General features: G+C 41.5%; 2 protein-coding genes across 4 annotated transcripts in view; one reads left to right on the top strand and one right to left on the bottom strand.

Annotated features, from left to right (window-relative positions):
• Positions 1 to 19,746, bottom strand: part of MGLL (monoglyceride lipase) — a 101,461-nt gene extending 81,715 nt beyond the window's left edge. For 2 of the 3 annotated variants that reach the window (XM_019280378.1, XM_019280379.1), the window contains exon 1: positions 19,434 to 19,559. In XM_019280378.1, coding sequence (XP_019135923.1) covers positions 19,434 to 19,452 — 19 coding nt within the window. In that variant the 5' untranslated portion in view covers positions 19,453 to 19,559. Of the gene's footprint in view, positions 1 to 19,433; positions 19,560 to 19,658 lie in introns of those variants that run through there. The other variant, XM_019280380.2, reaches the window with a different exon arrangement.
• The window catches only part of KBTBD12 (kelch repeat and BTB domain containing 12), a 33,145-nt gene continuing 13,195 nt past the window's right edge, over positions 2,591 to 22,540 (top strand). Inside the window, exons 1-4 of the mRNA XM_010390084.3 lie at positions 2,591 to 3,798; positions 4,747 to 5,017; positions 8,176 to 8,326; positions 19,672 to 19,869. Coding sequence (XP_010388386.1) covers positions 2,729 to 3,798; positions 4,747 to 5,017; positions 8,176 to 8,326; positions 19,672 to 19,869 — 1,690 coding nt within the window. The 5' untranslated portion in view covers positions 2,591 to 2,728. The remainder of the gene's footprint in view (positions 3,799 to 4,746; positions 5,018 to 8,175; positions 8,327 to 19,671; positions 19,870 to 22,540) is intronic.

The raw sequence follows: 22,540 nt of genomic DNA, 5'->3' as shown, positions 1-22,540 counted from the left end.
AGCTCCAGCAGAACGGGGCCACTCCATCTCCTGCTCCCAGGCTGTGGGCAGTCCTGCTGCTGCTCCTGGGGACGATGCCCAGAGCAGACCCAGCAGCTTTGAGGGTGGCAGAGGAGAACACCTGCCCGGGGTGCAGATGGGCACTGCCCATCCTTGCCTGGACAGTGGGTGTGGGACTTGTCCATCAGACCCTTAATGCCTCAAGTAGCACATAAATGGCATGAGCTGTGTTTTGCCTCAACATTGCTCTTGCTGAGGCCTGGCTGATGGAAGAGAGGAGATGGCTGTGAGAGTGTTGTGCCACACATGCTAATCACTGGTATGAACACCTCAAAATTCATAAATCTGATGAACAGTGTAATCACAAGGTGTTGCTCTTAAGAAAGTGAAATTAAGAGTGAAAGAAAGCTTAAAGGTGACCAGCAAAGGAAGTGAAATCATAACTCAGTTCTACACACAGCTTCTTCCTGAGCTGTACAAAAGTGTGGGGAAAATGATGGTGGTTAATTATCTCACTTGTTCTTTACATTAAAAATGCACATTTTGACCATTATAGAAAAGCTGGGGGGTGCATGAAATTCTGGCATCACAAAAGAGAAAGGAGAGAAGTTGATAATTTTGGAGGAAAAGTCATGATTAGTGAGATTGTGAAACAGGATTGGGGCTTGTTGGTACTTACTAACACTTTCATACAGCTGGAGATGAACAACCTGGTTCAAGACACTACAGCTCATCTTCTTTAAGATGTCTGTGCTTATGGTCTTTGAGATGGCAAGCATGATCTCTGAGATATAGGGAGGTTCCTTTATCAAAATGCAGTGAAGATAAAATAGGTGATAAAATAGCACAAGGGAAAAACAATAAACTGTCCATCTAATAGTCACGTAGGATTAAAAAAGAACATTTCCTATCTCATGGAAGGCTTCTACTGACTGTAAAGACTGCTTCAGAGGCAGTTGATACAGGATTAAGGCCTATGTTTTCTCAAATGCAGTATTTAATTTCAAAAGAGACAGCAAAAAAAAAAATCTAGATTTTGAAATACCATCTCTGTATTTTTTATACTAAACTTACTGTTTTGATTGAATTTTAAAAGTACCATAAGAAGAGCTCAGAGCTTGGCCCGCATCCAGACGTTAATGTTTAGTCTTCCAAATCCATTTTTAAAATCTGGTAATAACCCAGTTTCATTTCTTAGATTTGTTGCTTCTGGTTCCATATTTGGAGTATGTAAAGAATTGATCAAATCAAGGAAATGCCAATCTTCAAGCATGCTTGGCTTTTAATTTAGCACTCAAAGTGAGGAGTCTACCTAACTTGCAGAATGATGACTAGTTCCAAAAACAACTGAACAGCTAAAAGAGTAGGTTTGAGTTTGGTGATATAGCTGTAGATTTCCTTTCCACCTGGGAAGTAACTATAATATTTTTAAAGATATAGCTATCCAAATCTGTAGAAAAATCTGGACTGTTTGTAAAAATACCTTTAGAGGAATTTCAAAGTATTTCATATACTCATTTTTTATGTTGATACATGTTTCTTTATTGAAACTAAGACTTCTCTTTGTGCTGCCAGGATTTGAGAAAACCAATTCAATCTGTGATACAAGTCTTTGATCCTGCAAATATTTAAGCTGGTGAGGAATGTTACTCATTTTAACTGTCTCATTAAGCACTTTGTAGCATGTTTACAATGTGTTTCAAACATGGCTCTACCACAGCTTTAGGACTTATTCGTGTACTGGTGATTCATGAGTCCTTAATGCATTTCTAAAGCAGAACTGTCTCATTACCATATTACAGCCAAAAACTGTGATAAGGACTGGTATCCCTCAAGTGATGGTAAATGTCATTCTCCCACTGAAATTCTACACCTGTACCTCATATTCTGCAGCTTCCTGATCTGAAAGACAGAGATTCACTAAAGGATCTGCCTAAAAAAAAAAACAACCCCAAACCAAAAACCAAACAGAAATGAGACCATGAAGCCCCCCTTTCCCCCCATAAATAAACCTGGAGGGAGTATGTTAATAATTACACTTTAATTTAAAATCTCCTTTGAGCTTACAGTGAGTGGAACCAAAACTGTGAATCTGCAGCACATAAACACCCTGCTGAGAAGAGGGAAGACAGCTTGAAGGCTGGCCTCTATTACTGATCCTTTACTTATTCCAAAGGAAACCAGTAGCAACTCTGTAGAAACCAGTGACCTATGCTTTGGAGTGAGAGAGTAAAGAATCTGGCCAGTTGGACCAAATTGCTTCCTGCCACTTCACTACCAGTCTTTGGGGGTAAAAGCTGTCTCTGCCCCCAATATTGTGTTGACTCTCTCAGCTCAATTTTTACAGGCTCTGAATCAGGATCAGGGAAAAGAGAGAGAAGGCAGTGGAAAAAGACTGCTTTGAAGGGAAGTCTGTAATTTTCTTTATATAATCATAAAACTTGGGGATAGGTATTGAATGCTGAAGGTCATTTGAAGTGTTGATTTTTCTTATATTTTGTCTTGGAGGCCTTGAACCTGAGACCTCATCATATTTTTACACAATTTTTATGCATTACTGATTTATATCATATCCCACAGATGATTAACTTTAGATACTTACAGCAATATTCATTTGCCAAATAGTTTGTTCTTATTGGACAATATTATGCTTCTATCTCTAGAAACATTCCCAATGAAGACCTTGAGTTCTGAGGATATTTAAAGAGAGGAAGTTTGGAGATCAACCATGGATCACAAGGCTGAGGAGAAGAGAAAGCAGCGCCATAGCCTGACTTTATTGGAGCAAGTAAAGAGAATGAAAGAATCAGCAGAGATAATCGATGTGGTGCTGGTTGCAGAAGGTGAGAAATTCCCCTGCCATAAGGTGGTGCTGGCTGCCTTCAGTGCCTATTTCAAAGCCATGTTCACGTGTGGCTTGGCGGAGTGCGCGCAGAGGGAAGTGGTGCTGCACGACATCTCCGCCGAGAGCGTGTCCGTGCTCCTGCACTACATGTACAGCGCCGAGCTGCGCCTCAGTAGCCACAACGTGCAGACCGTCGCCCTGGCTGCCTACTTCATGCAGATGGAAGAGGTTTGCAATATGTGCCAGAAGTACATGATGGACCACATGGATGCTTCCAACTGTGTGGGCATCTACTACTTTGCAAACCACATCGGGGCAGAAGATTTATGTGACCAAGCGAGGAAATACTTGTACCAGCATTTTGCTGAGGTGAGCCTGCAGGAGGAAATACTAGAGGTCGAATTCCAGCAGCTGATGACTCTCATCAAATCAGATGATCTGAATATTTCCAGGGAAGAGAGCATTCTGGACCTCGTCATTAGATGGGTCAAGCACAGCAGAAAGTCACGTTCAGAACACCTTGTTGAGCTCCTCAAGCAAGTGAGACTGGTACTTGTCAGCCCCTCTTTTCTTGTGGAAGCCCGGAAAAGGAACACAATGATTCTGTGCAATTCAGAATGCAATGATATGTTCGAGGAAGCACTGAAAACCATCCAGCTATCCAGCCACCCTTCCCTCAGCCTGCGATATGGCATGGAGACTACGGATCTCCTGCTCTGCATCGGCAACAACTCCCTTGGCATCAGGTCCAGGCATGGCAGCTATGCAGATGCCAGCTTTTGTTACGCTCCCGTGACACGAAAGACTTACTTCATTTCCTCCCCGAAGTATGGAGAGGGATTAGGATGTGTTTGCACCGGTGTTGTCACTGAGAAAAATGATATCATTGTGGCAGGCGAGGCAAGTGCCCTCAAAATGTCTAGACAAAGGACCAGGAACATTGAAATTTATAGGTGTGTACCCTTTGTCAGAAATCCCCTAATTATTTAAAAAATTTAAATCTAAATAGTGTCCCTGGGGACAAAAAAAAAAAAGAAAAAAGACTGTTACACAAAGCGTTCTTTACTTAAATTTTTTTTCTTGGAGATTTTGACTACTTTAATCAATTTTGTCACAACTTATTTTCATAGCACTGAGCTATGTACATACAACCAAATCTTGATGCCTCTTCTCCTGAAAGAATGAGGGTTTACTTTTGTGGTATCTGTGCGTAAACGAGCTCAATTAGATCAATGCAAGTGGGTTTTATATTGTCCTTACTCAAATCTCAGCATTTTCCTTCGATACTTCTTTTCTAGGTCATTAGCAGGGGGAAATGAGCCAAGTGAATGACCCAATGAGCCCAGTAACACAGGGAAAACATGCTTCTCTGTTGATGTTGATGACAGTGCTTCATAGATTAAAGATAAGACAGCTCTAAAACCTCACTCTGTTTTTACTCATGTTTTTTTCAGATGCACCCATTTTAAAGAAAACCAGACATTTCCTGGATTAAAGATAGAATTTTAAAATGGTGACAGCATTTTCAAATGCAAATGCTTAAATTTGGTCAAATCAATCCATATTGAGGCAGGTGAAGTGGCCTTATTTTCAGCAGTGTTGAGCTCTCACTGCTCCCACTAATTTCAGCAGAAACTGTGATTGAGCAGCACATGCAGAAATAAGTGACTTCTTACCTTAATTAGGGTCAAATATTTTTGAAAGGATGTCTAGGATCCCTCATACTAAAACTACTTGATCTTGCAAATATTGGGCTCAATTTTATAACTTCTCTGTGAAGGAGAGAGCTCCTCTTTCATTGTACTGAGTTAAACACTGACGATTAAAGTGGGTAACATTTCCAAACAGGCTGATGGGACCTGGGTGAACCAGGGCATTTACAACTCTGGATTTTCCTACAGATACCACCAGCGAGGAAACCACTTTTGGCACAGTCTGTGCACCACCCAGCTCCGTGAGCTCTACGCACTGGGCACTGCCCACAACGACCTCTACATAATAGGAGGGCAAATGAAAGTGAAAAATCAGTATCTGGTCACAAACTGTGTGGAGAAGTACTCCATGGAGCAAGGCACCTGGAGGAGCACGGCGCCTCTGCCAGTGCCATTGGCCTGCCACATGGTGGTGACAGTGAAGGACAAGCTGTACGTGCTGGGTGGATGGACACCACAGGTTGAGAATTGTGCCATTTACTTTGTTTGCTTTGTGCACTAACAAGCAGTGTTGTGTAATTTTACAGTGGTTCTTGCATGGGAAAATTGCATCAGTGATAAGAGAAGAATAAATCGCTCACATTCCTCTGATTAAACCTATTTTGTAGGAAAATTAAACAGGCTGAAGAGGAGTAATATCCATCTATGCCATCCTCACCGTAAACACCAACTTCAGGGAGGGCAGTTTTTATGCACAGAGATGTGGACAGTGGGCAAGCGTTTAAAATACATCTCCTTTGTCGTTATAGGTTCCAGCCTTTCTATTCCTTATTTACCATCCTCTTAATTTTATTAGATATAGTAACTAATGTTATTTAATAATACAGGGACCCTTAACTGTGCCCTGTTTTCAAAAAGCGTGTACACAGGTACACTTCAGGGACAGGGACTTCAGATTTACATATGACATTTAAAGTTCACCTCGATTTCTTGGGAAGCTTCCCTGGTTAACTAAAGTTAATTTATTTGATTTTCATTACATTACATTTTAAATGAAAAGTCAAAGCATTCTCTGGGAAAGAGAGTCCTTTAACCAATCCATTTATTTGTTTCTGTTGCATTGCTTGGCCATGTAAAGTTTTTACAGGGATTTTCAGCAGGGCCACAGATACACGTTCAGTAGTAGAGAGATTATACAGAACTATGCTACAAGGAAGATGGATCTCAGGGGCACTGATTGCTCCCTCCAGTTGCTCCCAGTGTCAAATATCTTTCTTTAAGAATCTAGCCCACTTTTATGTACTGCTTGGTGAATTTTAAATTTGAGTGCTCAGGAAAAAGCCCCACGTTCACTTGACAATGAAGTGGAGCATCTGTAATCCTCGTTGCAATATGTTCAAACTGTCATAACAACTCAATGGTTTCTGAGCTCTTGAAATAAATTACTGTTCAAAGTATTTAAAAGTGAGATGCATTCAGCTAACAAGACTTCCACCTCTTTGGATATTTTGAGTGAGGGAGTCCCCAAGGACACAACAGAAAGATCAGAGAATATTTCTGATACAGAAACAACCGTGCAAGGGTATCTCATATTTAAAGAACTAAAGTACAAAAACACTTAATGTAGAAACAATCTGTCAGTAAAAAAACTCAAACAGAAAGGTATATCATATAACAAAGATAGATGTTCAAGTCAGACAATCAGCTTTGTTAGGCTTTTTTCCAGAACATATTGTGAGAGGGAAAAGTGACTTTGAAGCCCAAGTCAGGAATATTGAGCCAAGAATCATTTTTAAAAAAACACCTTAAGTGGATACCTGCCTACCAGCACTACCAGTAACAATGCATGGGAGTCTGATTTTATATATAAATAGGTTTGAGATGAGCAGATTAACAGCAGTTGATCAAAACCCACAGTTTTGTAAGATTATGCTGTACCTGAGCAGACCAGAATAAATTAGCTAAAGTTCTCAAAAAAGTGCTTTAAGACTAGCACTGCAGAGTGCTGAATTCTTCTGGTACCATCTATCTTCCCCCTGTCAGATGCAGTGATTTTGTATGTGGGGCTACAACAGCTGCACTGGGAAAGCAAATGAGCTGGCCAAGGCAGGGGCTGTCCCTGTGCTGGAGCAGCACTGAATGTTCTGTCAATCCTGAACAAACACTAACGACAGCATTGACAGAGTGCCCTAAATGCACGTGTCCATTACAGGACAGGGATAAATACATGTTCCCTTCCCACTCAGGCTTTGTAATTGAAACAAGACAAGACAAAGTTAAGCCAGGACATAAAATGACAGCTTAAGAGGGCAAGGACTCGCTCACAGCAGCGCTGCTCTGCTCAGCTTTGGTCTGGTCTCTGAGGCCAAAGTAACCCAGCCTTGTAACTGGGACCTGTTAAAATGGAAGAAAGTGTTTGGTGAGGCTGAGAGGAAGATTTCAGACCCCTGAGACACAGAGAAGGGCTGCAGGAAGTTATGTTTTCTGTACACAGAGAGCACAGGGTACACTCCGAGGAGAACGTTACCACAAAAATGAGGTTGGCTGTGAATTTACAGCACGTCAAGTGGCGTCTTCTCCTAAGTACATGTTTAGTCTGTGCTGAAAATACACAGCTTTCAAATACCCCTCTTTCAGTGAATAAATTAGTGTTTCACACTTACCACAGAGAAAGAACAAGCCCCAGGCACTTACAGGGAATAACCAAGGGGCTATATATTTACTCTGTAGTTTGCCTCCTACTATCTTGTTCATGACATTAGTGTTGGAAAGGTCTTTTGGGAACGAAAAATAACAAGAAAAACAAGGACACATATAACACCATCACAAGCAAGCAAAGTACTTCTCTCCTTCTCACTCTCTCTATGTGAAAACTTTCATCCCAAAATATTTCAGGATCCTCCCTCCACATCCCACTGCTAACATTCAAGGATGTCATACCCAGAAAACAGCCTCTGAGTTCCCTGCATTGTATAAGACAGGCAGAGAAGGGGAAAGAAGATTAGAGAGAACAAGAGGAGTAGGAGTGAGTATAAAAACAGTGTTATGGCAGCAAAGATATAGTGAGGGGGTTAGGAACTTAGTATGAAAACTATTGAAATTACAGCTGTTGAACATTACTGTGCTTCGGCTGACTAAATAAACATGCATATGTTTATTAGGATAATAGACATAGATAGATATATAGATATAGAGATATAGACATACAGAGATAGAGAGAAATATATGTAGGCCTGAGAAAGGCCAGCAAAGTACCTGACTGAGACTCACAGTACAGCCTGAGTAATAGTGGAAAGAGATTTCAACATTTAGCAGGGAAAAGAAGATGAAGCGGTTTTCCCTCATTATTATTAAGACTGTACAGCAGCCTTGTGGTAGGGATATGTTCTTCCAGAGCTGGGAACCTTAACCCTAACCCTGAAAGTACTGTTAGTACCCAAATCCTTGGCTTTATTGCTGCAGGATATAGATACCCACTTATTTCCTTGCCTTCTCCAGCGGACTCCCAGCCACCAGCCATGGGTGCTGTTAAACCCTGGGGAGTGCAATCCCCTGCAGCTGTAATTGATGTGTTTATGCTATTTATCTGCCGAGCTGTCTGCTGTGATTAATTGCCTGCAGGCATGTGCAGAGGGCTCCAAATGTTGTATTATTACATGGCTGTCATATTTCATACAGATGGATCTGCCTGACGAGGAGCCGGATCGATTAAGTAACAGAACGTTTCGGTACGACCCGGGCCAAGACAAATGGACGGAAAGAGCTCCAATGAAGTTCTCCAAGTACCGCTTCAGCACAGCCGTAGTCAACGGGGAGATTTATGTCTTGGGTAAGAGGAAACAGATTCTTAACAGATAGCACCATGACTTTTTCTTCTTTCCAGCAATTTGCCTTTGTGAAGTGAAATATCTCACCCTTTGTGATGCACTGTAGGACAAAGTACCTCGTACTAAATGGAGAGTGTTTTTCAAAAGTTATTTGTTCCCCACATTATTTCTTCCTTCTGTAAATTATGTAGATTAAATTATGCGATGTTTAATGTTCTGGATTTGTGCAACAAAGGTACTTCACTTTTTAAGATACTTTTCTTTGGGGTATCAGTGTGTGTCACAAATAATGAATTTTTAAAGGTGAGTAGAGAAGCCTTGTAAGCACCATTTCACAGGTGAGCAGTGAAATGCTAAGGAACATATGCAGCACAGTGAAGGAAAGGATAAGGATAAAGAAAATTTGGATTTCCCAAAACCAACATCATGAGTGTTTCCTGATAAAACTCAGTGAATTATTCTCTTCCACCTACCTCAACACAGTGCATTTTTAAAAAAATATAAATATTTCCTTTTGTCAATTTTCAGTTGAATCCTTTCGGTTTTTATTTCAAAACAATACTTTGACCAAAAGTTTTATAATTTGTGCAAATGAGTTCAATAACCTCCTACCTACCCCAAAATCTTTTGCCCCGAAATCTTATTGTACATAGATATATGACTGGAAAGTTCTTGGAGAAGCGGGAAAAAAGTTCATCCAGTCAATCAATCTACAGGTGGGCTGCGAGTGATTCATGCCCTTCCATGCTCCCGTGGTCTCACGGGCAGCTTTAGGCAGGAAGAAAGCAGCAATCACATCAGTACCTCAGGACATTTCAATCCCTTCTGCTTCAAACTACCCCTGCTTACAAGCTTATCAAAGTGAACACAAAAATACAGTCTTATCAACTTAATACACCTCCTGTATCAGGGTGTTCTGGCTTTGTCTGGGTTGTTAAACACCAGGGATAAAGCAGAGTTTGTTCCTGCAACATAATACAGAGAGTGCTTTGCAGGGGATGTATGCAGGAAAGGTGTCTTTGAAGCAGAAGAGGAAAGTGGCTTTAATGCTGCATTTGTCTTCTTTTAGAGCAATTTCTTTATCTTAAGTGGGTTGAGAGAGGCTCATAGGCAGAACCAGGAGGAAGGGTGAAAGAAGCCCATATGGAAAAGAGTTTTGCAAACAGAAAGCCATGTCATTATTGTCAAAGGTTAGTGATAGAGAATGTCAGTGTGCTGTTAAATAAAGAGAGTGTTGGCTGCCCAGGTTCAAAGGTGCTTTGAAAATGTGGAGACTTCATGCTTTGTAAAAGGTTAAATATATATAATTATTTATACTGACACTGATGCTCTAATGGGGCAGCAGAAGCAGCTGGAATAGCTGGGAAGAGAGCAGCAGCACTCATGCGTTTCAGTAAAAAGTGCTCTGAGATCAAGACCTCGAAGGCTGTGATGACACAGGGAGCCAGGGAGCAAAAAAAAGGAGCCGCCTTGGGATGCATGTGATAAAACAAATTTGACAGTCCTCTTCACAGCAAGCCTGACACTGGCACAAGGAAAAGGAGTGGCTAATGGGGAAAACTGCATCCGTTTTCTTCCCTCAAAATCTCACAAAGCAAGAAGCATATCTGAGTGATTACAGTAATGAAGTGTACTGATTGAACACAAAACACGGCCTTAAATCTGGAAAGTGCCTGTTTAAGTGGCATTGAGGAAAGTTCATGGTCTCACAGACCTTCAGAAGCATTTTGCTAATGTTAAAAAATAGAAAGCCTTGGTTTTGTATGTGTAGCAGCCAGTGCTTCTAGTATTCAGGGAGCTGAACACTAACTTGAATTCTTTCTTACCTGCTGGCCAATACCAATAATTCTGTGTGTGTGTGAGAGAAAATCTTTGCTACAGTCTCATCTGCACACGGGTGGTAACAGGGTTTTCCTCTGTCTCCACTACTTTGCTGGTTCACACACCTTCCCATGGCAGTCTTTATTTGAGCCCATTCCTAAGGGAACCAATGCACTTAATGCTGAGATTAACAGTTTGCTGCACTGGACCCTTCACTCCTGCTACTAAGTCTAACTAAACATTCATAAAGGCAGTGTTTGTTCCCAGTTTTGACAGTGTAAATCTGGGGTAATTTCACTGTAATGGACAAACTTGCTTGCAATTTCTACAAGGGTAACAAAGCTCACGCTGCTCCAAGGACCAGATTTCTTAGGAAGACTGGGCTGTTTTTACCATTATATTTCTGAGCCTGCCTCCCTTCTGATGCTCTTCCCACTCAAGGTGTAACTGCAGCAAGTGCAGACACAGATGAGTTACTATCAGGTAGCAGGAATAGTAGTTGCAGAGAAGACATTTTGACCTAGGTCTGGGCTACTTTCACAAACTCCTCATTGCCAGTTTTCACAAACCTTGTAAGAACTTTAACATCCATAAATCTGCAAAATTTAGTTGAAACTGGCCAACAGGCACAACAGCTATGTAAGGTAGAGAAAATAATGTAAATGCAGATAGAGAACACACATATAGTGAGAAGAATTGCACAAGTCTTGTTTTCTTAGGAAGTCAAATAATACTACAACTAATTTTTTAATTGAAATACAGGCCTGACACTGAGCCAAAAATGATTTGTCAACAAATTCTGCCTTTGAATATGCTGGTTTAAATCCACCTGTAAGAGTAGGGGTGGAAATAGAGATTTATCTGTTAAAATTAAGAATACAACATGGTTGTTAAATGTTAACCATCACAGTCTGAAAACTGTGTGGAGAGATTAAAGAATTTTCCAAGACCTTTCAAAGTGGTGAAGCAATTTCCAAATGAACTCTGGTTGGAAACAGTGATACAGACATGATACTGGCACCTTACTCTGCAGATACCACATGTGGCCTCATCTCCAGCTGTAAACTCACACTTGTCAGCTGTAATGAATCCTCACACAGAAAAGCTGCATTCCATGGTTTATCCGTGGTGACAGGTTCTTGTTACCTTGTGAGTTCTCAGGCTGCTGGGCTGTGAGGTGCGTCTGGTTCCCCCTTGGACACAGCTGAGATGGTAACCCCGGCCGGGGGAACGGGCAATTCATGGCATTGAAAGGAAGGCAGTGAAAGTGCTCCTAATCTGGCTGATGTGGTACTTGATCATGCAGATGACATTCAGGAGAGAATGGGAATGGAAAGAACAGAGGTTGATAGTGACAGAGCAAAGAATAGCAACTGTCATGAGGGTAGTAAAACCATTGCAGGCTCCCCAAAGGTGTGGATCCCTCAGACAGCACCCTGCTTCATAAGGTGTGTTGGGCACTCTGGGAGTCTAGAAAGATGCTGTCAAGGGTGATTTGTGCAAAAAGACACGTTCTGAAGAGGATCATAGCTCGTAGGTTGTTCTCATGTAGTGGTCTCAGAGATAGCTCAGGCATAATGACTAAGCTTTTGTGCTACAGATGAGAGAGAGACTTCTGTTGAGTCTCTACCCTTGCTATTGATACCCTCCCCGCTCCTAAAGGTGAAGTGTGTGTGCATCTAACATCTAATGGGCTCCTGTGCAGCCCCAGTCAGGGGGCACTCAGTGAAGGGGCCATTCAGAAGCATGGAATGGCACTGCTTGGGTTCCCACAGGTATCCCCCACTTCTCCTATCATTCTTGTTTCTTTTGGAGTGCATCATCTCCACAGGCATCCTGCAGTCTGCACTCAGCTAAGGAGATCCACTGGGGGCTGCTGCAGGTAGAGGAAGGAAAGGAAGGGAGGCAAGGTGGAAACAGGTAAATGCAAGATATCTTCTGTATGCCTGGAGGACCACACCCTGCTTCCCAGGAACAAAAACATGAAATAAAGAGATAGTTCTAGCTGGGCACATAAAGTAGTGATGCAGACAGATGAGATTTCTTTCAAGCAAGTCTTGAAAACAAAGTCTTTAAATGAAGTAAGGTTGTCAGTTCTTTCCAGCTGGATCTCTGTCTTCCTGTACAACTTACACAGGTGTCAGCACATTGAGGGACTCTAGAGCATAAATGAAAAATCACTGCAGAGAAAAGTGATCCTCTCTAATGTCTGTGATGTATAAATGCAATTTCTATCATAAATACGAAGCAGAAAGAATCGATGGAATACTAGCTTTGAATAAGGTGCAGTAGCAGACTCTTTGATAGACAAGTCTAATTTTTGTTCTCATCCATGTAGGTGTAAATCTCTAGTAAGTAGCCTGCTGATGGCAGTTGTGTTGTGTCAGGCTCATTTTATTCTCACCCAGATCAGAACCTGATGCTCAGCCTTTGAAGTGTTAATTTCTGAAAAGCCCTATTGGCACAGCACAGAGTACATAGTCACTGTCCAAAAACCTTCCCAGCCTAATTGCCAGCTCCAGTATGTAAAACCCTAATGACTTAAACAGAATTATTCTAGAGTCACACTGATGGAAGGAAAATGAGAAATAGATCGGAGTTTTTGGTCTGAGTAATAGCATTGTTCAAGAACCTGTACTGTGTGTCTTAATCAGCAGTCCTGCAATATGTCTGTTTTTTGTGTAATGTTCCTAGAGAATCTCATGCTATTTATACACCATACATAATCCTCATAAGTAAATGAACAGCATTTCCTAAGGCTCAAAATCCTTTCTCCTATTCATCTCTTTTCACTGGTCTCAGCTCTTTCTCTTCATATTTTCCCAGGAACATAACTATATTCGTTGGAAAGCCCAAGAAAGAGCAGTATTGTGTTCTTAATGACAGAGGCAATTGAGACACTTTTGGAAGAAAACCAGATGGGAGGGCTCTATTTAAGGTCATGCATTTTAATCTCTCACTTAAAAAAATATCCTTTCCAGCTACTTCTCTGAAAACTTATCACAGCCAACATACAAATTAGGAAAATTATCCAAACGAATGCATTCGAACACCATATTCATTACTTATGTTAAAACACACTCAGTAGAACTACTGTCTCTGAAATACAGGTCACTGGTAAAAAAATGTTGTATCACCGTGACAGCTTTAACCATGTGTTGCTTTTATGCTCTATAATTCCTGCTTTATAAATAATAACGTATTGAAGGACTCAAAAGAGAAATCCTATTAGGGAAGATTTAGGAGCCAAAGAATTTTTGTTTATCCTCCTCAGACTGGCATCCTACCTCTTACAACTTGGGGGTTTTTCCCCCCAGGTTCTTGCTGAAAGCTTCTTTTAAAAGTTTTAAACAGTTAAATGAAGTTCAATTAAATACTGAATGTCTTGATCATAAAATACTTATTTGAATATGTACTTTGGGGTCTCTCTGGAAAAGAAAGTGTGTGTAGGAGGAGCTGGAAGGAGACATTTTAGCTTTCATGCTTGAGTATTAACTGTGCATTTGAATAACGCTTTCTTTTAAAATAAACATGTCTATTTATAAATATGCTTTGGACTTCTGACAAGTAGCAGCTTATGGGTCTGATTCTGAGCTTTTATACCTGTGCAACAGCCTCCAAAGCACCCATGTGCAGGGAGGAACAAAAATAGGCAAAATAATTGGTCTGATAGATGAGATTGGAACTGCTTTCTACACATTTAAGAATTATCAAAGGGAATTAGAAAAGGCATTTCACGAGAAAAGAAGGACCTGTATCTGAAATATTGACCATGTTTAGGAAGACAATCATCTGTTTTTTCAGCCCTGCTTCTAATCAATCTTTTGGCCTCATGTCTTCTACGAGCTGCATTGCCTCATCTGCTGTGCTCTGGGTTAGCAAAGGCTGACAGTGCTCCTCAGTTTCATCTTTGGAAGTGCCTGCCAGAGCTGGTTTATGGCTCCCTCATTTCTCTGAGACACCAGCTATGCAGCCCTGCTTAGCAGACAGTGAGAGGGAAATGTAACTGCTGAGACTCAGCTTGAGTGCTGGTAATGAACGGAAATGTTACTTAAGAGATTAGCACTATTAAATCCATTGTGCATTCCAGAGATCAATTTAATAATGAATTACAGGAGACAAAGCTTGGATTTAATTTGCTTGTTGAAGAGTCACTTTTTTTTTTTTTTTTTTGACCCGTTTCCCAGGTTCCTTTGATAAAAATTCAAAGAGGCATTAGTGAGAGTACACATTGCTTGGTATTGTGATCTGAGGACTCAGTTTTAGGATAAAGAATAACAGTGAGTACCCTGAGGGCACTAACAGGTCTTGATCATCCTGAGCAGCCTCACCTGGGACCTCTACCCACCCCTTTTGCCCACAGGTCCAGGAGCATCTGTTAAACACAGGCCTGAGGGGTCAGCTCCTTCCTTGCCTTTTTGCCTGACAGCTGCTGGTAGGACCTTCTGCAATTGCCTGTCTCAGGCTCTGTGGAGCTGTGCCCTCACGGTGAGCTCATGACCTGCCTCAACTTCCCTTTGGAAACAGCTCTGCTCTTGTTGTTCCCTGATACACTGCCCTGTCTGAGAGACAGCAGTGCATGTCTAATTTCAGACGTCTGTTGGCAGGGGAACACTAAGGTGTGAATCTAGTAGCCAGTCTCAATGGAGCACAGCCCTGTGTGGACCCCCAGCCACCTTGTAGGAGTTATTTTGTTCAACCATCCTGTCTGTGCAATGAGCAATCTAGACTTAACATCTGTGTGGTTTTCCTGGAGGAAAAGAAATTGTCCTTGTTGGACTTGGCTGCCTGGCAAATTTAATTCCGTAAGAGCTCGGTGTGGATGTGACTTAGAAGTGCAATTGCTCTGTGGCAGTGCCCGCTTTGTATTGGGGACACGGGTGAAGTCAGTGGGTGCTGGAATGTTCCCTGTTTCTTGGAACTCAACTGCTTGTCAGGCTCACTCCTATAGAAATACTCAGAGATCCCTAAAGCAGTTTTTGCCTTTGCACCTGCTGAACCAATTATTTCCAGTGACTCTTCACCACTTCGCCGTCACTTACACATTCCAAGTGCTGGAAGGCTGTGCTGTTATTAGGGCTGATGTGGCTCTAAATTACATTTGCTCTTCTCAAATGAGCACGGGGTAAGGGAGAGGCAGCTGACCCCAGCCCAAGGTGGGTGCCTTGCTTTCAGCCAGCTACGAGCAGTGTGTGGGCAGAGCATGGCACAGAACCGTGCCTCACTGAAATGCTGAAGATGTGCTAATCACAACCCCTGCCCTGCCTTCTTGCATCAAAGGCTTGTCTTCTTTATCCTGACTTCTTAATAAAGATCATGTATTTTATTTATATATTTATTTTACTAATGGAGCTTCATGTTAAATTTAAAGTCCATTAGAACCACTGCTTATAGAGTCCCCTTGAAAATATGTTTGATTGCAGACTCATCCAAGTGTGACATGGAAAGCTCTCAAGCATTAATGGGCTGGGGAACACAAAGGTGGCTTCATTGGAATTTTTTAGTCCTTCAGAGGCATCTGAAATACCTCCTAGGGAAAGTGCATATTGTAAAAAGCCTAAAGTGTTGAAAGGATGTGTTCGTAAGGGAAGGGAAGACTGAGTTCTGGGACTAAATCCTCTGGTGTGATCAATGTGATAATGACAGAAGTGTTCAAATCTCCCAGTGAGAAATCCATCTTCCCTGCACAAAGGACACATAATTGGGCTTTGGGCAGAAAATTGAACTGGGTGGGGTTGAATTTACCTGCTCTTCATGGGTGTGGCTTAATGAGGGACCCTCCCCACACCATGGGCATGGAAATAGGCATTGCTGCCCTTGGCACACCTGCTGGGACTCCCAGGAGGCTGTGACTGCAGCAGGTGTGTTTTACTGACCCCATCTATAGTTCTGGGTGGCTTAAGGCACAATCACAAGCACACCACACGCTGCTGATGGATCACTTGGCACAAGAATATCCCTCAAATTACATAAACCCCTATGCCCTCTTTTCTGCATCCTGCCTTAGCTCCCTAAAAGTCTCCTCCACTTTATGCAGGGGCTCCTGTAGGAGCAGAACATGAGCTCAGTTCTTCTGCTGCTCTATCCAGAGAACCTGAGCTAAAGACAATCTTCATGGTCTTAACTTTAGTCCCCTACGTCTCCACTTGCATTCCTAATGGTTTCATAAATCTGAATGAAGAAGCCAGTGGGACAGGATGATCTGGATTTTTGAGTGATGGAGCAGACAGAGGCCAGAGTTGTCTGACACAGCAAGGGGTTTTTTCCTGCCAATTTGAAGTTTTGCCTGGTATATACACTGTGGATGATGAATAGCCTGGTTAATGTGAGATTCCTTCACTTGGTTGTAGATGTGAATTCATTTAAATTTGAGACTTTGTTGTTGTTGCTGATTTTTTTATTCGGTTCTTTGGAAAGAGTCTGGAGACATCCATTTCCATAGAGGAAGAAATACATTTTCTCACAGGAGTAACTACTCTCAACTACTGCATCTGGGAACACTGCAAAGCAGTGCTCAGAGAGTCTGATATCCTCAGTTCCTTTGTTTGTTACATTTCAGTGTTAGCATTGCTTTAGGAGAGGAGGTTGCAGTTCGTGATTTCTTGTTTTCCAGAATGCTCTTTTTCTAAGCTTGAAAATTAAGTTTTACTCCCCTCTGATTTTTTCCTTTTTCCTGTCTATTTGTTGAGAACTTATTTTTGTTCTTGTAAATTGAATATGAAATTGGATTTAGCTGGAATATCTGTGCAGGGCTTAAATAAAATAGAGATATTTTGTACCTTCAGGACTGTCTCTGATAAAGACAGGATTAAAGGAGGTTAAATATAAGTTGCTTAAACCACCCCATGAAGGTTTCATAAATGCTTGAAAACATGTAGTAGCTCTGACATTTTTGAAAAGATGCACCAATAGAAAAGCTACATTTCTAATAACTATACAGGAAAAATGTTTGGTGGTGGATCCCCTGGACTGGCAACTGAATGTCTTCACTAACAGGTAATGGTTGTGAGGTTTTTCTGCAAAAAGTCACTGACTGCTGTGTCAGTTTTGTACCTGATTATCTGTGTTCTTTCTGAAGTTACCTTGCCCCACAGTTACTCTATTTAGAAAATTACAATAAAAACACAGTAAGAAATAAACAACTATTACGCTTCTAGAAAAGTTCAGGGCCATTTTGTTCACCTCCCCTTCCCTGCTTGAAATAATAAGGCAATCAGCAAAGTTATTGGTTTCTGACACGCTGCATGCATTCCCTAACTGGTACCATTTATTCCTCTGATTGAAGAAGGACCTTTTTCATTTTTCAGATGAAGACTTTTCTTTTGGGTGAGTGCATGTTCTTCAGTAACACCTGGGCTAATTTAAGAATATCTAGCTTGATAACCAGCAGCCATCTGTCTTTCGCACCACAAAGCTGTATTTTGAAAGGATCAGTTTAGTCAGTGGGGAGTTTTAATATTATTGATTCCCAGTTAAAACTGCCTTGAGAATCCCTCTCTGCGTTGCACTGCAGTCTGTGGACTGTACATAAACTGGTGGCAAATTGTCTTGCATGCTGTACTCTGTGAATCTGCCAATGGAAGCTGTACAATAAGAAACCCTATGGGATAAGCAATTAATTAAATAGCCTGATCAGTTAAAAAATGTTATTAGCTCTTAAAGCCTTTCTTGATAAATTTAGGGGTATATTGTCCTGTCCTAAGAGTGGCACCTCTTTAATGAGGCATTAAGGAGTAGTGGAAAAGACTGCATAGGAGAGGATAATGCTTCTGGCATAAAGAACAATACAATAAGTAAATGTCTGAATTCTGAAATACCCCAAGGAATAGCTCAGTGAGACTCCGTCATGAGAAGGGCTCAGCAGGGTGATGCTTCCCTTTTTGGCATGGAAATGATTAGCAAAATTCCATGACCACAGTTAATCCCTACCCCAGCTATCTTAGGTGAATCAAGCCTCAGAGGAGGAGCCCATTAGAGCAAATTCTGCTTTAGTTGAGGGTGTTAAGGTAATACTGAACACATTTGGATGCCAGCCTGGTGTAAGCACACACTAAGGGGTATCTAGTACAAACTGCAAGGACCTTGCTGGTGGTCCTATTGAGGCAAGTCAAGATTTGCTGTGCTGGAAAGGGAGCTGAAAACCAAACTCAGTGAAGGTTTTCAAATTCAAATATTGAACGAAATAAAATGCTGTTAATTTCAGGCAGAGGAAAACTTCCTGCTGATGATAATGGACACTGAATTTTATTCTAAATTTTCTGCTCTGATGGAGGTTTAACTGATTTTATCTTTGCCTGGCTCTAAAATACAGATCAGGAATACAGTGCTAGCAAACCTGGAGCATTGTGGTCCCCATTTATAGGTAGCTGCCTCTTGCAAACACTTTTGGAGAATGCACAAAAGACTTAAAAAATAACACTGTCCATTTTAAGAGGTAGATGAAAAATCATATGCAAGTAGAACTTGGAGCACTAGGGGCTCATTTCTCTGACAGACCAGCTTAACAGCACTAGGGGCAATATATTTTAAAAGCAGCTGAACCAGCACAGGTTGCACTTGCAGTCCTTTCTCTTTGCATATGCAAGGGCTTAATTACATGCTTACAACGCATTTTGGATTCACACAATTGAGCAGCCCTACACGTGTATCTGGAATGCCAGCCCTCATGTGGAAATGGCTTGCCTACTGCAGTCATTTTATGTTTAAAAGTGGTCACAAACACACACATGCACAAAAGAACGCCATCAGTGCTCATTACAGGGTATTGTGTCCATTGGCAGATGGAAAACCTGCGCGGGGACGTCAGCATATTAATTCCCGAGAACCAAAGGCTGTGCATTCAAAACGTGGATTTGATCACTGGAAGGGATTTGGAAAGGCAGTGTTTGCACAGCACCCTCAGGGTACAGTGTTTCCAGTGTGCATGGGGATCCCAGGTGTATCTGCAGCCTGTCCCAGCAGATCTGCTTCAATCCTGCACACTGACTTCAAGCACCCTAATTAACCATTCAACAGTAGGGCTTGTTGCTAATCACTCAGCTGGCACTCCCATGTGTTGCATGAGTTTGTTCCTGGAAGTTCATTTGCCTTAAGAGATAGGTGTAATTTTTTTCTTTTATTGTAGAAAACTAACCAACAAATGCAAATGATTGTTGGTTAACATGTGTGAGGGTCAAATCCACCAACGGTATTTGAAAAATAGGTTTTGATCCGCTGCAATTTGTCCAGCAAATAGAACAAATAATTACGACAATTTCTACTATATGGGAAGAAAACAAAACAAAATACCTTTGTGTTTTGAAGACATTCTGCTTGTCCTTCCTTTGATACGAGACTTCAGAAAGGATCTTGCTTTGGTGTCTGTGGATAACGTCCTGTAGCTTCTGTTTTGTGTTCTCTCACAAACTTCTGAAGCTGCAAAGAGGAAAGAGTGGGAGATGAGAAGATGCAAACAGAAAAAGCAGCCAGCAATGTATTTTTCAGCAGAGCATGAGACTGCTACATTTGACCTACGTATCTTTTGCAGGAGGAATTGGGTGCCTTGGTTATGACAGAGGACAGACACGGAAATGTCTTGATGCAGTGGAGATTTATAACCCTGATGGAGACTTTTGGAGGGATGGACCCCCTATGCCTTCTCCCCTCCTCTCCTTACGAACAAACTCTACCAGCGCAGGCTCTGTGGAAGGGAAGCTCTACCTCTGTGGAGGATTTCATGGAGCAGGTACTAAAATGAGTCCGACATTCCCTGTTATTTAAAATCCCTGTTATTAAAATTCCCTGTTAGTTAAAATCACTGGACACCGACTGACCCGATGAGTGATCAACCCTGTCAGGTGGCACTGGCATGCCCTGGAAACACAGACCTGATTCTGCTCTTTGGACTGCCAGCTCCTAATGTCAATATGAATCGTTTTCTGTTTGACCTTTGCTTTTTTTTCCTTAACAAAACATGAAACTTTAAGGATTTTTCTGATCTGTGCTAAACCTGTCCAAATCTAAAACCTCAGCAGAATTATTCTGGATTTACATTTAGAGTTACAGAAATCAGTAGCTTAGTGTTTTATGGACATAAGAGAACTTGGGCATATTTGTTGAAGAATAAGGCCCTGTCCATCAGTCCTTAGCCACGTTATCTCACTCTGCCTATTTACTTACATGCTTTTCGCAATCAGTGTTGAAAAGCTTGTGTACTTAATGAGTACCCCGGGTAGGGAACTGAGATACAAAGAGACTAAAGTTCCAGATCTGGTGATTTCAAATAATCCTAGCCCCATGGACACCTTTCTTCTTTTAAGTCTTCTTCCTTCCAATTTTGCTTAGCTCTGTCTAGATCTCCAGTGTATATAACCTATATTTTTTTCATTATAAATGCATGGGATTGCAAAACAAATACACTTAAAATGATTCTGCTACAGCTGCTATCCCAAATTCCTTTCTAGGAGAAAGCAATAGCACAGATAGCAACAGCAGTAACCTGCTGCTAATAAATGTCATGTCAGCCTCACTGTTGACCAGGAATGGTCACATATTATCACTGGGAGATATGTCCTTCTCATTACACTTTTACTTGTATAACAGTGTCTAAACTTAAAGCTGCTGTTATTTTAGAATGATGATTTTCATCAGCTAGTTCACAACTTGCCTTCTACCTTCACTTGCTACTGCTTGAGGAAGCTGCTTCTTGAAAACAATTGTTTGGCAGCTCTCTAGCAGGAATGCTCTCATGTTGTCTCTGATGGAAGTTCTGTGATGTCAGACCAATTATGCTTATGACAAATCACTGTGTTTCCATAGCAAACCTGTGCCATCCTAGTTGTCTCTTTCTCAGCAATATTATAAAAGCCTAAAGTTAGTGGTAAAAATTTCAAAAGGCTAATCTTGGGAAGTTGTTGAGTCACCATCCCTGGAGGGATGCAAAAGACGTGTGGATGTGGAACTTGGGTACACGGTTTAGAAGTGGGCTTGGCAGTGCTGGGTTAATGGTTGGACTGGATGATCTTAAAGGTCTTTTCCATCCAAAACAATTTGATGACTCTGTGATCGTTAGCACTGACAAATGAAGCAATTTTGTTCAAGATGACTAACAGATTGAGATTTTCTGACTAGGGTAGCTTCAGAGCCATAAAAAACCCTTCTGGATAATACCACCACATTCTGTCACTGAGTCATGTATAAAGAGTGGTTGTTCTGGGAGAGGTTGAAAGTCCTCCTGTGGATTTCAAAAAGGCCATCTTTTGTATATTTGTATAATGCCAGCTCAATGGGGTCCTGATTCCTCCCTCTACCATTGCAATCTATATAATTATGTATAGAACTCCTCTGCACTAATAGTGTTATTTAGATTGGAAAACAAGAAATCAAAGTTAGAAAATGCCAGTTTTGCAGTTACCTGTGCAACCTGAATCCTGACCCCCTACGTATGCATTCTGTATACCAGTAGAGAAGTACTGTGTGGTTGTGTTGTTAGACATTGCTATGGTGTCTATTAACGAGGGAGCCAAAATAAGAGTGTCACTGTCAAACCAAATGTAACCACATATTTTGGGAGTTGAGAGGAACCTGTGCCTTAAAGTCAGGCTTCTTAATCTGTCTTTCAAGTTACTACAGGAAAAGGGCTTTCTAAACGGTCACAACAAGAACAGCTTCTAGCTACCTTCATCAAGACAAGGATGGGTGGAGGCCATAAGCTGAACCTGAAGAGGTCACCTAGCTGGCTTCTCTCCCTGGCCACACACTCTCTTCAGGCTGGAAAGGGCTCTTGCCTGATGTACTCTTTGGGGATGAAGGGTGGAGTGAGAGAGGGTTATTACTGTCACATGCGAGCTTGGAGAGGGCGACTTGACTCTGCACTTTCACAATTACAGCTGCTCAGCGGCTTCAAGGTACAGAACAGCATGTGCTGCTGCTGCTGCTTTGGTAGCAGATAGGGTTATTTTAGAATGTGTTTGTTTGGTTTTAGTCTTTTGGGCTTCTTGGCATGTCACTTTGGTTTTTGTGAGGGATGTGACTGAAAGAGGATATTCCAATTTTACAAAACATTGTAATTTAGTTTCAGCCAAGTGGAGTTCTTGGAACAAGCTGGAAGCACAGCTGTAGTCTTTGGGTTTTCTGCCTGCTGAAACGCCAAAGGGCTGCTGTGAACATTCAAGAATGAGCACAGCAGAGAAAAAAAAAAGAAAAGAAGCCAAAATCATTGCTGCAATGCAAAGTCTTAGCCTATGAGACTGAAACTAACCCTGTCTATAGTACAGATCTGTCCCAAACTCTTCAGCCTTCACTTTTGCTTTTTGCCTTTGCATTTGCTTAAACCCACTCTTGATCCAGCAGGAAGTTGACCTAGTAAAGACATTGTTGCATGTTATTTTTTTTACTGGTACGCGTCATGCTCTATA

Source organism: Corvus cornix, chromosome 12 (genome assembly GCF_000738735.6).
Source record: "Corvus cornix cornix isolate S_Up_H32 chromosome 12, ASM73873v5, whole genome shotgun sequence".
Classification (NCBI taxonomy): domain Eukaryota; kingdom Metazoa; phylum Chordata; class Aves; order Passeriformes; family Corvidae; genus Corvus; species Corvus cornix.
The sequence above is the reverse complement of the archived record's forward strand: the minus strand, read 5'-3'. Positions and strand labels throughout refer to the sequence as shown.